The sequence below is a fragment of the Dama dama genome, chromosome 17 (assembly GCF_033118175.1).
Source record: "Dama dama isolate Ldn47 chromosome 17, ASM3311817v1, whole genome shotgun sequence".
Taxonomy (NCBI): domain Eukaryota; kingdom Metazoa; phylum Chordata; class Mammalia; order Artiodactyla; family Cervidae; genus Dama; species Dama dama.
In genome coordinates, this window is record NC_083697.1 from 62624620 (window position 1) to 62641547 (window position 16928).

Sequence of the window (16928 nt, forward strand, 5' to 3'; positions counted from 1 at the left end):
CCCCTCAAGAAGGAAATGGCAACCCACTCCCGTATTCTTTCCTGGAAAATCCCACAGACAGAGGAACATAGGGGGCTATGGTCCATAGGGTCGCAAAGAGTCAGACACGACTGAGCGACTTCACTTTCTTTCTTTCATATTATATAGTTTAAATTTATAGAGCTATGTAAGGCAAAAGGGATGGAGGAAGGAATGGAATATTTTTTATTTGAATTAATTATTTTTCAGTGAGAATGTGTTACTTAGATATTTTTAAATAATATTAATGTCAATACTCATCCTCCAAAACCTAAACTTAGTTTCTCTTATAGTCTTAGTGCACAAATCAATATTCGTTTCTGAACAAATATAATGAAAGAAATATAATTCTTAAGTTCCCTCTCACTTCAAAGAAATTCTGTCTCAGTCATGCTGGGTTTCCCTGAAAAGTCTAAGAGAAGGTCTCTATCCTACATAAAATCCATTTCCATTTATCCAGTACACAAAGCTATAGGTCACTAAAAATTAGCACAAACATCTCCAGTAATATTTCCTACTGCTACCTCCCCAAGTCACGGATACTTCCTGGTAAACCTGGAGAACACCACATTCCCAATTTCTTCCCACTTAATGTTCCCCAAATAATTATAACTTTAAGAGCACTCTGCCTCTGGAATTACATGCTCACTAAAAATTACCAGTCATAACAACCCACAGAATGGGAGAAAATATTTGCAAACAAAGAAACCAACAAAGGATTAAATCTCCAAAATATACAAACAGTTCATGAAGCTCAATATTAAAAAAAAAAAAAAAACCCAAACCAAAAAAAAAAAAAAAGGGCAGATCTAAATAGACATTTTTCCGAAAAAGACTAAATGGCTAAAAATTATATGAAAACATGTTCAACATCACTAATTATTAGAGAAATACAAATCAAACCTACAATATAACAAGATATCACCTCACACAGGTCAGAATGGCCGTTAACAGTAAGTCTACAAATAATAAATGCTGGAGAGAGGGTAGAGAAAAGGGATGTCTTCTCCACTGTTGCTAGGAATGTAAAGTGATACAAAAAAACTAAGTATAGAACTACTATACGATTCAGCAATCCCACTCCTGGGCATATACCCAGAGAAAGTCTTAATTCCAACAGGGACAAGCACCTCAATATTCACTGTAGTACTATTTACAAAAGCTGAGACGTGGAAGCACCTAAACGTCCACCAGCAGAGGGGTAGATAAAGAATGTGTGGTACATATATACAATGGAATATTACTCGGTCAGGAAAAAGAATGAAATAATGCCACTTGCAGCCACATGGGTAGACCTAGAAACTGTCACACTGAATGAAATATGTCAGACAGAGAAAAACAAATATCATGATATTGCATATATGTGGAACCTAAAAAAAAAAAAAAAGAAGAAGAAATGAACTTATTTACAAAACATAAAGAGTCACAGATAGAGAAAACAAACTTATGGTCACTAAGGAAGGAGGGATAAACTGGAAGATTGGCACTGACATATACATACTACTATATATAAAATAGATAACAAATAAGGACCTATCGTATAGCACAAGGAACTCTACTCAATACTCTGCAATAACCTATATGGCAGAAGAATCTAGAAAAGAGTAGATATATGCATATGCATATGCATAACTGATTCACTTTGCAGTACACCTATAACTAGTACAACATTGCAAATCAACTGTACTTCAATAAAAAAATTTATTTTTTTTTAAATTACCAGCCATAAACAATTCTCAAGACAGGGAAAACTCTGACTATTTTCAAACAAACACCCACAGCTCCTGATGAAACTGCATAATAAAAGGTCACCTTCTGCCAAACAAAACTCAAGGTCTCTCACTTCATTAAACAGCTAAAAGTAAATATATTTACCCAGTACTTTGGATTTTTACCAACCTTCAAAAACATCCCACTACAGTCAACAGTTGCTATGAAGATATGTATAATATAAAGAATTTTTTCCCTTTCCTGTAATCTGGGAAACTAATGTAGTTAAAGTACTTTAAAAATCAGTGAGTAATAGAAGATAAGTTTAGTCAAACAAAGTGATGATGAAAAGTATGTCATGGAGTTAAATGACAAGCCTAAAGACCTGTATAATAATATAGCCTAAAGACTCATATAATAGTACAAACAAAAGCACCTGAAGTAGGTTAAGTAGGTTATTTTCTAAAGTAATGTTATTTCCTAAATATATTTCTCCTTGTTTATAAAGCACTATGCAACAGAAATAAAATGTGACCCACATTTTAAAAAGTAGAAAGAATAAAAAGTAGAAAGGAACAGATGAAATTAATAATATATTTCATCTATCCAAAAATATTCAGATGATTTCAACATGTAATAGATGCTAAAAAAAATTATTAATAAGATAATTTGTCTTTTTTTAAAGTCTTTGAAATCCATACTTCACACACACCAACCTTCCCACTTGGGCTAATCACACCTCAGCTGCCCCACAGGCACAGGCAGTGGCTCCTATTTTGGTCGAAGAGCATCTATAACATAAGTGGGTCAGATACCATTTCTAAATTTCTAAAGCACAGTTATATAATCAAAAGAAGCCCTAAATACCTAAGCAAAAGCAAATGTCTTTAGCATAATCTTTAAAGGCAGATGTAGGTAAACAAGTCAAAATATGAGAATAACGGTTAACACTCACTAAACATTTCATATGTGCCAGACCCTACTTTAAGCGCTTGTCAAGCATTATCTCATTTGACCAAGCACAAAAGCCGCTGATGCTGGCACTAGTGACACCCTCATGTTACAGACGAGGGAATTAGGGCACAGGGGAGGTAAGTGAGGGTTTAACCCAGGCAGCAGGAGGTTTAACTCCAGAGCTCATGCTCTTAATCACTACACATGCTACACTGTAAGGAAAAAAAAAGTTGATTTATTAAAGATAAAATATGGAATAGTAAAGTAAAATCATTTCTTTAGGAAGTAATAGGTTATTAAAACTGAGTCACATAATTCTTCTTCACAAGCTCCAAACTCCAAAAAGAATAAAATAAAGCAATTTTAAGTTAGAATTTTTATTTGTAAACTATTATTACCACATGTATTTTATTTAAATTTATGATAAACATTTATATTTCTAATATGAATATTTATTCATAATCATTGAAAAATTGTAGATTTAGCTTTAAAAATGAATAAAAAGATTATTTTGTGGTCAAGAAATTTCAAGTTTATTTCAAGCTGCACTTTTCTGTTTCACAAACATTTCATTTCTGATCTCATTATGCTAATTTTATTGCAGACTTCTTTTTAACAGTCTCATTCTCTTTTATGAAGGGGAGGAAAAGGGCTTATCTTTCTCCTATTCACCTATCATTCGAAGGTATAAAAAGGTATGAGAAGATAAAACAGACAAAAATAAAGTTAGCTTCTTTCCTATATCTCAACTCTAAGAAAAAGCAGAAAACTATATAATAGCATCATATTAGATGAATACATTGTACCCCAAGATTCTTTGATAAAACCAGGAGACAACATTCACTTTCATATGCACATACCCTTGGCAGAATGACATAAATACTGTCTAATGGTCATAAAATTTTCAGATAAGATGTCAGTTATCTCCTCAGAAAATAACATTCAAAAATACCTGGTCTGAAATAAACAGTCCCATGTTAAAGACAATCTGTGACCAGAGCTTAAACTGTCTGACCTTTCTGTGTACCTAAAAATCACAAGATAAGGATAGCCTTGATCCCCGGTTGAAGGCCATCGCTGTCTGCCCACTAACTTTGACGTTTTCAAGGTGTCACTGGAAAGCCTGATCACACCACCTTCAGTTACATAATAAACCTATCACCTTACAGGTTTTAGTATCCCTCCCACATATTTAAAACTTGACAAAGGTGGCCAGATGTTGAGGGGGCCCTTTTAATGGAAGACCGCATTTGCACAACGTGCATGAGCAGATATTTAGCAACAAAACAGGTTCAAAAGTCAACCTGCCACAAGCCATAATGAAGAAACAGCTTACAAAAAATGTTATAGAAAATATGCTCATGCCACTTAAGATTTTCCCTTTGGTATTTGAACAACTTTATCAAATATGCAAATGTTTCAGAGAGCCTACAAAGCTCATCTGTGGGCTTCTTTTGTTTTTCTTTTTCCCTTTTGACAGCTGGCTATTTATGTTTCAGGCACTGGGTCTGGCCCTTTCATGTGCATCACCCTGTTAGGTTGTCCAAACTGTCCTATTCAATGAGAGTTTCTGCTTTACAGAAAGGGAGGCAGAGTCACTGACCTTCAGCCCTTTAGAGTTAGATGGGAACCAAGGATGTATCCCCCCAGGCAGGGCTTCTTTCAGCTTCTTTCCGTAACACAAGGACGTCTTTCCTGTTTCATTCCCTACTTACTGACCAATTTATCTACCATGGGTACCTTCACGCTCTCAAGTACCAGCTCAAACATGTAATAAAATTCCAGTAACACTAAAACATGAAAGGTGAATTGTAGGGTATGTGAATTCTATCTCAATAAAGCTGATGCTAGAAAATAAAAAAAAAATTAAACATAAGCAGGATAATAACATCAACTTTCCAATTATCCTAATAGTAAATCATAGACAGCATGGCTGAACCACAGGTAATCCAAAAACCTAATCTATAACTCATCTCTCAAATGTTTATAAATCAGTCCCTTACTATTGCTACCTTTTTAAAATACTTATTACTTCACTCAGAGATTACCGTAAGAGTCTCAGCCTCCTCAATTATTATTTTTCCATTTTCCCTGCTACGTTAAACTAAATTTCAAGGTCTTCCCTAAACTGGCCTCATATACCACTCATTATTACTCATCATGTGGGCAAGCAATCTCTTTGGGGTCCTACGAACATATCAAGCCTTGTGCTGGATGCTGTGCCTTAAATAATCCCATCCTATTAGCCAGACATGCTTGCCTGGTGGCTCAGGGGTAAAGAATCTGCCTGCCAATGCAGGAGACATGGGTTTGACCCCTGGGTCAGGAAGATTCCCCTGGAGAAGAGAATGGCAATCCACTCCAGTATTCTTACCTGGGAAATCCCATGGACAGAGGAGCATGACAGGCTACAGTCCATTGGGTCGCAAAAGTCAGACACAACTGAGATTAAACAACAACCAGACATATTCTTTCCCTCACCTGCTCATCCTTCAAGGATTAGACCAAATCTTACCCTCTCCATTAAGCTGCCTCCCTAACTAGTGCATACTGCAGCCTCAGGCAATTCCTACAGTACTTAGGAGTCTTTAGTCCTATCTTTATATCCCCAGCACCTAGTAACCAGGATGGAAAAGACAATCAATAAAAGCCTGTTGAATGTAAGTTGTAACATGCTGTCCCAAAATAATTATGTGGTTTTTACCCTATCTCTTCAAACCAGGTATATTCACTTCACTGGCAACACAAGTAGCTGAGTGCTAAAAACAACGCTGCCAGAGGTTTACCTCAAGATGAACAAGCCAATGAAGCGTATCAGACGCTCTCATGGCCCGCAAGCATTTTTATCAGGAAGTGTGATTCAACAGGCTCTGTGAATTTGAAGACAGTCTCCTCTAGGAGTTAACAATGCTCAAATCAAAATGACTTTATAACAAATCCATCCTAAGTTTTTTTTTCCCTAAGATGACAATGTAATTCAGGGTCTCTCACTATAAAAGAATACTGCAATTATTTATATACTATGACAATTATTTATACTATGACATCTTAAGATTAAGTGTACATTTATAAATGTCTTGTTTTTGGACCACTCAAAACAGATCAAATAAATATAAACACAAAAGCAAGCATATTTTTAAAGCCACTATTAAATCTTTAGGGTCACCAGAGAATATGAGGAATTCAAGTCACAAGATTACAGATTAGAAGGCACAAATTTGCAGTCATTATATACTTAAGATTGCTGCGACCTTAAAAGGTAAAAAAAAGAAAAAGTTTTTAAACAATCCAATAATAGTTTAATGTATGATTCAAGACATAGTATCAATATATATGGTTTGATATGGAGCCCTTTAAAAAAAAATTCCAAGAAACAACTACCCTATTATTGGCCCTCAACTCACAGGAAACGCCAAAGATAATTACAGGCTTCCTCTGGTAAGTACAATTCTACACAGAGAAAAAGGCAACTGAAGTTCAGTTCAAAGCGAAGGAGACACATGCAGACACCAAGACAAGCTCGAGAACACAGCACAGTGACTTCCCTCTAAAACAGACAGATGTCGCTCCCTTACCTGTTTCTGAAATGTACGTAACAGGATCCTGCGGTCGGGTTTTGGCAGGTTTAGAAGACAGTGGCGATTTTTCTGGTCGCTTTTTGGCATTTTTTACCTGTACTGTTTCCTCTGATTCTGAATCTGAATACAAGAGGAAAAGAAAAACTTTGAAAAGAAATAGTATTGATATAGTGTGCTTTTAAGTTTTTTTTATTGGAATTTATTATTGCTTTATAACGTTGTGTTAGTTTCTGCTAACACAAGTGAATCAGCCCTATTCATACATCTTCTTGGACCTCCCTCCCACCCTACCCCCATATAGTTCGCTTTTTAAAGTGGGGTGTTTTTTTTTTTTGCCATGAAACACAGCCTGTGGGATCTTAGCTCAACCAGGGATGGAACCCAAGCCCACAGCGGTGAAAGCACCAAGTCCCAACCCCTAGACCACCAGGGAATTACCTTAAAGTGATTATTATTAATCAATTCCTCAAGATTCTTTTCCAAACAACTCTCTTGTTTAAATTCTCATAGATTACACTACCCAGTGGTTAAGCCTTTCTAATGCTGCAGTAATAAATCAACACAAACTTACTCGCTTAAAACAACACAAATGTATTATTCCCAGTTCTGGAGGTTAGAAATCCAACTTGGGTCTCTGGACTAAAATCAAGCATCAGGACTGCTGTGATCCTTTCTGGATACTATATAGAGGAATCCATTTCCTTGACTTTTCCAGTTTCTAGTGACTTGCAAGCATTCCTTAGCTCATGGCCCCCTCCCTTCCTCCATCTTCAAAGACTGCAGCATTAGGCCAAGTCCTTCACATTGCCATCTCTCCAGTTTTCTGACCTCCTCCCACAGTCAATTTCTAAACCTCCTCTTCTGCCTTCCTCTTCTTTGTGACTGCACTGGGCCCATCCAGATAATCTCCCCACATGAAGGTCGTCTGATTATCAACCTCAATGTCACCTATAATTTTAATGCCACCTCTTTCGCCATGCAGCCGAACATATTCACAGGTTCTAGTAACTAGGGTGTGGGCATCTCTAGGGGCCATTATTCTGTCTACCACAGTCTAATCACCCAGAGCACTTAAATACAAATCAAGACAAAATATAAATACCTAGTATATGTCTGGTACAAAATAGGAGTTTCAGAAATTTCAGTGTCCTTCCTCTTCCTCTCACCACGCATTTATAAATCCTGTCTCATACAGTTCTAAAATGTATCAATTATATTTCCACTTTCCCAAAAGATGGAAACTTATAGGGAATAGGGATATGTACTTATTTCAAATTCTTTATTATATACAGCAGTAAAAGACTCACGACAATCATTCAAGTACTTTTAGAACCTTTGCTATCACTGTCAAAATCCTGATAACCTGTAAGTGCTTCCTTAGGTTACATACTTAATTTTAAGAATTCATACTGGATTGACCTCCAAAAGAATCAAAATCTAAAACTTTTACCATTATTTTGGCATACCATAAAAGGCATGCATAAAATGTATGTTCCCTATCTTAAAAATACAGTTGACCCTTGAATATGGGTTTGAATTGCACATGTCCACTTGTACACAGATCTTTTTTTCTTTTTTTTTTTTTTTAGTTCTACCACTTTATTGCTACCAACCCATCTCCCTCCACCCTTGGGCACACATGCTCAGTCATGTAAACCCATGGACTGGAGCCCGCCAGGCTCCTCCTCTGTCCATGGACTTTTCCAGGCAAGAATACTGGAGTGGGTTGCCATTTCCTTCTCCGACACAGATTTTTTTCAAATAAATATGTTGAAAAAGACTTTGGAGATTTGCAACAATTTGAAAAAACAGACAAACCACATGCCTAGAAATACTAAAAAAAATTAAGAAAAAGCTATGTCATGAATGCAGGAAATATATGTAGATACTAGTCTATACTTACATAGGTATAAGGTGATCTTTAATATAAAATTAATCTGTGTTCGTTTTCTGTTCTATAACATTGCTTTCAAAAAATTACACTACTATAAAGTATGCCTCTCTGTAACTGGGTAAACTGCATAAGAACCTATTTATCGTAACAGGTAAGTGGGTTTTTTTATGTAACAATGTTTCCAATACTATATAATGAATATGACAGTGTTACAGTCATACCGTATGCCAAAGTTTTGTCAACAGATTCATTGGTGCGTAGGCTAGGCTATCATGAGGCAATCCTATCAATTACACGGGGCTGCCATAAAACAGTCATGCTGCTGCTTCATTGTCAAGGCAGGAATTGTTATACCTGTCAATACAAACTTCCTTTTCACATCATCTTTTGATTTCTGATGTCAAGAGTTAGTAATACATATAACATTTACATCTGTATTATAATAGAGTCAGTAATATGTATGACATCTACAGTATTTCTTATTATATTAGACAATATTGATGTATGTACTGAGATTCATCTTATAAACAGATGACATAAACTTACAGTATCAATAATTAAGTACAGTACTGTAAATGTATTTTTCTTAACATTCCCTTAATAACCTTTTCTTTAGCTTACTTTATTGCAAGAATACAGTATAAAATATATATAACATACAAAATATGTGTTAATTGACAGTTTATGGTATTGGCAAGGTTACTAATCAACAGTAGACAATTAGTATTTATGTTTGGGGGGAATCAAAAGTTCTATGTAGATTTTCAATTGAAAGGGGTGTCAGAACCCCAACCCTCATATTTTTCAAGTCAATCTTATAGTCAAAGTTTTTAAAGTGTGTTTGTTCCTTTTTAACTGCAACAAAAAAGGACCAAATCAAAAGGACAAAAATGAAGTTTTAGATCTTTGTTTGTAAAGCAACATTTTTTGGCACCCTTTTTCAAATTCAGTTTCCAAGAACCTCAGCTGAAAGAGAAGTTAATACAAATACTTTAGCATATTCAAAGTAAGTTTCAGACACGCCATATATACCAAATCTCCACAGAACAAAACTCTATTAACATATTTCAGCTCTGATAAATTCTGTAGTATAATAAAAGTTGTTTTCAACTTTATTTGAACACAGAGCCCTCTTCTCACAGCACCTATTAACATTATAGAGAACATCAGCTCTAACAGATACAAAATGAAAATTTTTAAACTTGAAAACTCCTGAAAAGAAATATTACCCGAATCATAGATGATCCTCTTTTTCTTGTTTGACTGCTTCGGCTTGAATTCATCTTCTTTACAAGAACTATTTACCTATAAACATGACAGTATAGTTAGAATGCAAGGAAGCCTATGTAACTTAGCTATTTTTTCCTCATTAGATTTGAGCTCAATAGTTCACAACCAGAGAAACCCTGCCCCTACAGGAAACATTGTCACTTGTCATACTGGGGTGGGGGTGTTACGGGTATAAAATGGGTAGATAAGGGAGGCTATTAAACATTCTACAATGCACAGGACAGTGCTCCACAACAATGAATGATCTCACCCCAAATGCCAGTAATGCCCTAATTAGGCTAAAGAATAGGCCAGTGTGTGCGTGCATGCTAAGTCACTTCAGTCGTGTCCGACTCTTTGCGACCTTGTGGACTGTAGCCCGCCAGACTCCTCTGTCCATGTGGATTTTCCAAGCAAGAATACTGGAGTGGGTTGCCATTTCCTTCTCCAGGGGATTTTCCCAACCCAGAGATCAAACCTGCATCTCTCAGGTCTCCTGCATTGGCACATGGGTTCGTTACCCTTAGAGTACCACCTAAGAAACCCTAAAGACTAGGCCAGACCCATCATCAAAAAGATAAAGAGATCACAAATGCCGGTGTGGATGTGGATAAAAGGGAACCCCTGTGCACTGCTGGTGGAACTGCAAACTGGAGCAGCCACTATGAAACACAGCATGGAGGTTTTTCCAAAAAAACTAAAAATAGAACCAACTACCATATGACTAGCAATTCCACTTCTGAGAATATATCCAAAGGAAGAGAAAACACTAACTTGAAAAGCTATCTGCACCCACATGTTCATAGCAGCATTACTTACAAAAGCCAAGACATAGAAACAACCCAAGTGTGAGTCAATGGATGAATGGATAAAGAAGTTGTGAATATATGAATATTACTCAGCCATAAAAAATAAGGGTATCCTACCATTTCTAACAACATGGAGGGACCTTGAAGGCATTTTACTAAGTGAAATAAATCAGAGAAAGACATATACTGTATATCTCACTGTACATAGAAGCAAAAGCAAAAAATAAAAAAGCATGAACTCATAAAAAAAGAGATCAGACCTGTGGTTACCAGAGGCGGGGTGGGGGGACCTGGAGGAAGGTGGTCAAAAGGTAAAAACTTCCAGTCATAAGATAAATAACACACATTCCTAGGAAAGTGATGTACACCATGACTGTAGTTAACACTGCTGCATGATACACAGGAAAGTTTGAGAGAGCAGATCCCAAGAGTTCTTAACACAAGGAAAAAATTTTCTTCCTTTTCATTGTACGTATATGAGATGATGGATGCTAACTGGACCCACAGTGATAATCATTTCATAATATGTGTAAATCAAACAATCATGCTGTACACCTCAAACGTATAGGTGATGTAAATCAATTAACTTCTCAGTAAAACTGGGAGGGGGGAGAATAAGCCAGATAATAGTTGCACCAGATGGGAAAGAGAGGATTGTAGAGAAAGCTGTATTATTATCATTATTCAGTTCCACTTTCAATACTAACTTAAGTATAACAAAGAGTAAAAGGATGTCAGATATTAAAAGGCAAGTGCTTCCTGAAAATGAAAAACTGAGACAGAAGTAAAAGCTAAGGAGTTGTGGGCCTACCATGACTCAGTGCCTGGTGGAAAACCAAATAAAACCAAGGCAAAGGGTATTAATAGTTATATTTCTTAGTTATACACGTTTGTAACATATACATAAAGTATTACTAATGTTTTGTAGGTAATACAACACATTTCTCACACATTCAAAATTTCCCAAAAAGAATCAAGAAAGCAGATAGTTAAAAAAAAAAAGCTGACTATAATCAATTACAAGATACAAATGTTTCTATCCATTATAACAAAACTTCAAAAATATAAGAACAATCAACTAGCTTGGAAGAAAATGAGATGAATAAACCACTGTAATTCAAATATGCCACCAAACTAGAGGACAACAATAACTCAAAAGTAAGATAAAGGGATATCCCAGAAGAGAGAAAGCCACAGAAGAGGAGCTCCAAATTCTGCCAATAATCTTGGCCCAAATCTGCGGCTGTCTCCTGAACTACATGTGCATGCAACAACCCCAAGTGCCGACCTAACGTTTAAAAAAAAAAAACAAAGATTTCAGATGCTGCTCATAACAGGGTGTACAAGAGTTTGGAGTTTGAGTTCAGCCAAGTTAACTGCCTGCTAAACTAGAAGAATCAACATCTTATGGAGGAAATAACAGAATCCAGAGTTATTACTCTGTAAAATTTACACTATCCAAGGTAAATCCAAAATAACCATACATACAAAGAAACAGGAAATGTGACCTGTGATGGTTAATTTTATCTGTCAATTTGACTGAGCCACAAGGTACCATTTATTTCATCAAACAAGATCAACTCGAATTTGCCTTGCCAGGTTTTGGACTTGCTTGACACCTGTCACCCCTTTCTTCCTTCTGATTTCTGACTTTAGAAATGGGAATGTGTATTCCATGCCTGTCCCACTATTATACCTTGGAAGCACATACTTTGTCTGGTTTCAGACGTTCAAGCTGGAGAAAAATTTTGTCTCAGAATGCACCATACCTCAAGTCTCACCCATATCTGATTTAGATGATATTTAGCTGAACCACTGGATTTCAGACCTTAGAGAGCTGATAATGCAATGAGTTAAGACTTTGTGGGGACTTTAGAATGAAAAGAAGGTATTTTTCATGCAAAAAGAACATGAATTGGGGGTGGCTATTGTCAGAATATTATGGAATGAATGCTTGTATCCTCCCAAAATTCATATGTTGAGTCTCTAACCCTCCAATATGGCCATATTTGGAGACCGAGTCTCTAAGGAAATAACTAAGGTTAAATGAGGTCATAAGGGTATTCTGGTAAGTTAGTGTCCTTATAAAGCAAGACACCAGAGAGCTCACATATACATACCCACTCTCTCAACCTCTCTCTCCCCACATGCTTACACCAAGAAAAGGCTGTGTGAAGACCCAGCAAGAAGGTAGCGGTCTGTAAGCCAGAAAGAGAACTCTCAACAGAAACTAAATGGGTTGGAACCTCAATCACAGATTTCTAGCTTCCAGAACTGTACGAAAGTAAATTTCTGTTGTTTAAGTCAGTCTATGGTATTTTATGGTAGACCAAAGTGACTAATACATGACTCAAGATAAAAAGGTACTTAACTGAGACCAATCCAGATGTCAGAATTAGCAGGCAATTCTAGAATTGAAATATATAATATTTAAAACAAAATATTCACTACAAAGGCAAATTGGAGATGACAGAAAAGTCAAAAAACCTGAAGACAGTAATAAAAAAATTATGCAGTCTGAAGTACAGAAAAGAAAAAGAATAATAATGAATAAGCCTCAAATATAGGGTGAGATGCAGAGTACATCATGAGAAATGCTGGAGTGGATGAAGCACAAGCTGGAATCAAGATTGCCGAGAGAAATATCAACAACCTCAGATATGCAGATGACGCCATCCTTATGGCAAAAAGCAAAAAGGAACTAAAGAGCCTCTTGATGAAAGTGAAAGAAGAGAGTGAAAAAGTTGGCTTAAAGCTCAACATTCAGAAAACCAAGATCATGGCATCCGGTTCCATCACTTCATGGGAAATAGATGGGGAAACAGTGGAAACAGTGGCTGACTTTATTTTGGGGGGCTCTAAAATCACTGCAGATGGTGAGTTCAGCCATAAAATTAAAAGACGCTTACTCCTTGGAAGGAAAGTTATGACCAACCTAGACAGCATATTAAAAAGCAGAGACAAAAAAAAAAGGCAGAGACATTGCTTTGCCCACAAAGGTCCGTCTAGTCAAGGCTATGGTTTTTCCAGTGGTCATGTATGGATGTGCGAGTTGGACTGTGAAGAAAGCTGAGCACAGAAGAATTGATGCTTTTGAACTGTGGTGTTGGAGAAGACTCTTGAGAGTCCCTTGGACTGCAAGGAGATCCAACCAGTCCATCCTAAAGGAGATCAGTCCTGGGTGTTCATTGGAAGGACTGATGCTGAAGCTGGAATTCCAATACTTTGGCCACCTCATGCGAAGAACTGACTCATCTCAAAGGACCCTGATGCTGGGAAAGATTGAGGGCAGGAGGAGAAGGGGACGACAGAGGATGAGATGGTCAGATGGCATCACTGACGCAATGGACATGAGTTTGAGTAAACTCCAGGAGTTGGTGATGGACAGGGAGGCCTGGCGTGCTGCAGTCAATGGGATTGCAAAGAGTCAGACACGACTGAGCAACTAAACTGACTGACTGACAGGATGAGATAACTGGATGGCATCACCAACTCAATGGACATGGGTTTGAGCAAACTCTGGGAGTGAAGGACAGGGAAGCCTGACATGCTACAGTCCATGGGATCACAGAGTCAGACATGACTGAGAGACTAAACAACAACAAGCCTCAATTATCTGTAGTGCAATTCCAAAATTCTAATGTATATACATAGATGTGTGTGTGTGTGCATATGCATGTGTGTATGTATGTGTGTATATATATGTGTGTGTGTGTGTGTATATGTAAGGACTCTTCTAGAAGAGGAGAGAATGAAGCAGAAATATAGTTGAAGAAACAATGGTAAAAAATTACCAAATTCAAAAAAAGATATAAATTTACAGACTCAAGCTCAGAAACCCTAAACAGTATAAATACAAGAAAACGACACCCAAGTACACAATGGGCAAGGCTGAAACTCAAAGATAAAATCTCTTAAAGCAGCATGAGAAAATAATACAATACATACAAGAGAAAACAATATAAATGACTGCTAACATCTCATGAGAAAAAAATCGAGACCCAAAAAAAAAAAAAAAAGAATGGAACACCTTTAAAGGGCTGAAACAAAAAACTATCAATCCAAAACTCTATATCTAGCAAAAATATCCTTCAAGAATGGAGACGAAATAAAGACATTTTTAGATAAACAAAAACATAGAATTCACTGCCAATAGGCCTATTCTACAAGAAATGCTTAAGAAAATTTTTCAGATTTACAGAAAATGGTACAAGGGACTTCCCTGGTGGTCCAGTGGCTAAGTCTCTATGCTCCCAGTGCAGGGGGTCCGGGTTCAATCCTTGCTCAGAGAACTAGATTTTACATGCAGTAACTAAGAATTTGCATGCCGCAACTAAAGATTCTGCGTGCTGCCAACAAAGAATGAAAGGATCCTGTGTGCTGCAACTAAGACTGGGTGCATTTAAATAATTACATAAATAAATATATTAATTAAAGAAAATTATAGTAGATGGAAATTCAGGTTTTTGATAAGAGATGAAAACACTACAAGTGGCCAATATATGGTTAAGTACAAAAGATCAATCTTCCTCTTTTGGTTTTTTTTTTTGACACCAGAAGACTGAGCTTTTTATTTTAGTCTCACCTAGGAAATAAAAAAAGGTAATTTATGTGTTTAAATTATAATTTATTGATATTTCAATGACAGTTTAATTACATGAATTTGTAATTTTACTCTTACATGTTTTTAAAATATTGTTATTTTTATCTTATTTACAAAGTAAGTTTTTATTGAGATATAATTGACATGTAACATTATATTAGTTTCAGGTGTACAACATGATGATTCAATATTTATATATATTGCAAAATGACCACAAGTCTAGTTAACATCCATCACCATATGTAGTCACAAACCAATTTTCCTCTGTTAATTCCTTTAAAATAACGTTGGTTTAGAGCAGTAATTATTATACTGAATGTGGAGTATTAACATATATAGATATAATTCATATGCCAATTATGGCATAAAGGATGGGGTGGTATAAACCGACCTGGAGAGTTGCAAAATTCTCACATTTTACACAGACCGACCTGGAGAGTTGCAAAATTCTCACATTTTACACAAAGAGGAACAATATCAACTCAAATACACTACTGGCACCACTGCCTACTTATCATGGTGATATTATATCTTAAATTCTCTGAAGCCCAAGGAGGATAGGAAGAAGAATAAAGCTTTCCTCCAAAGCCTTCCTTCACGAGAAGCCCAATACTGGAGCTCATGTCTTTATGAGCAAACTTTAGTTAAGTTTTTGTTAAAACAGTTAACGAAAATATCAAACTATGGATGCAGTAAGATATATTAACTAGAAATAAGTAAGACCTTATTACTTTTCTTCTTTTTCTGATAAATGAGTCAAAATTTATATTTATTTAAGGCTCTCAATATATCAAATCTCAGAACTGAGTTTATTTTATACAATTCAACATTGCATCTGGAAAACTGACCTTGATTTCCTTTATTCCTTTCTTTGCTTTTAAACTTTCTTCAGCAGACTTTGTTTTCTCATTCTTCTTTACTGTTTCACTTACAAGTTTCTTTCCACTTGGAATAACCCCAAAGAATTTTCGAATATCCTAGAAGCAAAAAAGGAGATTCATAAACAAACATTAACTGCACAAAATTCTAATTTCAATTGTAAAAAGGAACAAGTCTACACACACACTGGTGTATTCTCAATCATGTCTTCATAATGATACAGTTCCCAGTGTGCAGCAGCATCCTTTTTATATGCAAAAATTAACTGATAAAATTACCTGAGTTAAAAATAAAAGTCTAGGGAATTCCCTGGTGGTCCAGTGCTAAGGACTCTGAACTTTTACTGCTAAGGCCCTGGGTTCAATCCCTGGTTGGAGAACTAAGATCCTACAAGCTGAGCAGCACAGGCAAAAAGATTCAGAAATAGTAACAACAATGTGCCTAATGAAAAGTAATTGTAATTCTCAGAATCTGGCCAAAAACAGGGCAAAAATAAACAAAGGAAATTTTTGCTAAAAACAGCACAGTTACTTAAAAGGCAAGTAACAAGCATTTATTGATTATGCCTGCACATACCCCATCATCGTAGACACATGAGGGGAAAAGACAGAGTTGAAGAATATAATCCTTGACTATAGAATTAATACTCCAGTTTGAGAGAAGAATAACTCTTATAACCCTGATCATTTAAGACCTTAATAACTAAGAACTGTGAAATTATTTCCCCTTAAATGATTTTTCCAAATTCCAAAGGAAAAATTTTGATTACATTTGCTTCAATTACTCTACCTGTCAAATTAATCATACTAAAACATTTACAATGCAATTTATAATTAATATCACTCATCTTTCTTATGATACATATTCTTCCCACACTTTTAGATTTTCAGTTCAATTCAGTCTCTCAATCGTGTCTGACTCTTTGCGACCCCATGGACTGCAGCACACCACGCCTCCCTGTCCATCATCAACTCCCAGAGTTTACTTAAACTCATGTTCACTGAGTCGGTGATGCCATTCAACCATTTCATCCTCTGTCCTCCCCTTCTCCTCCTGCCTTCAATCTTTCCCAGCATCAGGGTCTTTTCAAGTGAGTCAGTTCTTTGCATCAGGTGGCCAAACTACTGGAGTCTCAGCTTCAACATCAGTCCTTTCAATGAATATTTAGGATTGATTTTCTTTAGGATGGGCTTTTAGATTTAAGCTCTGAATAA

General features: G+C 36.2%; 1 protein-coding gene across 1 annotated transcript in view; it reads right to left on the reverse strand.

The window, feature by feature from the left end:
• The window catches only part of RFC1 (replication factor C subunit 1), a 75598-nt gene that overhangs the window by 44382 nt on the left and 14288 nt on the right, over window positions 1-16928 (reverse strand). The window contains exons 2-4 of the mRNA XM_061164578.1: window positions 15684-15812; window positions 9384-9459; window positions 6258-6380 (exon numbers count right to left, since the gene is read on the reverse strand). Coding sequence (XP_061020561.1) covers window positions 6258-6380; window positions 9384-9459; window positions 15684-15812 — 328 coding nt within the window. The remainder of the gene's footprint in view (window positions 1-6257; window positions 6381-9383; window positions 9460-15683; window positions 15813-16928) is intronic.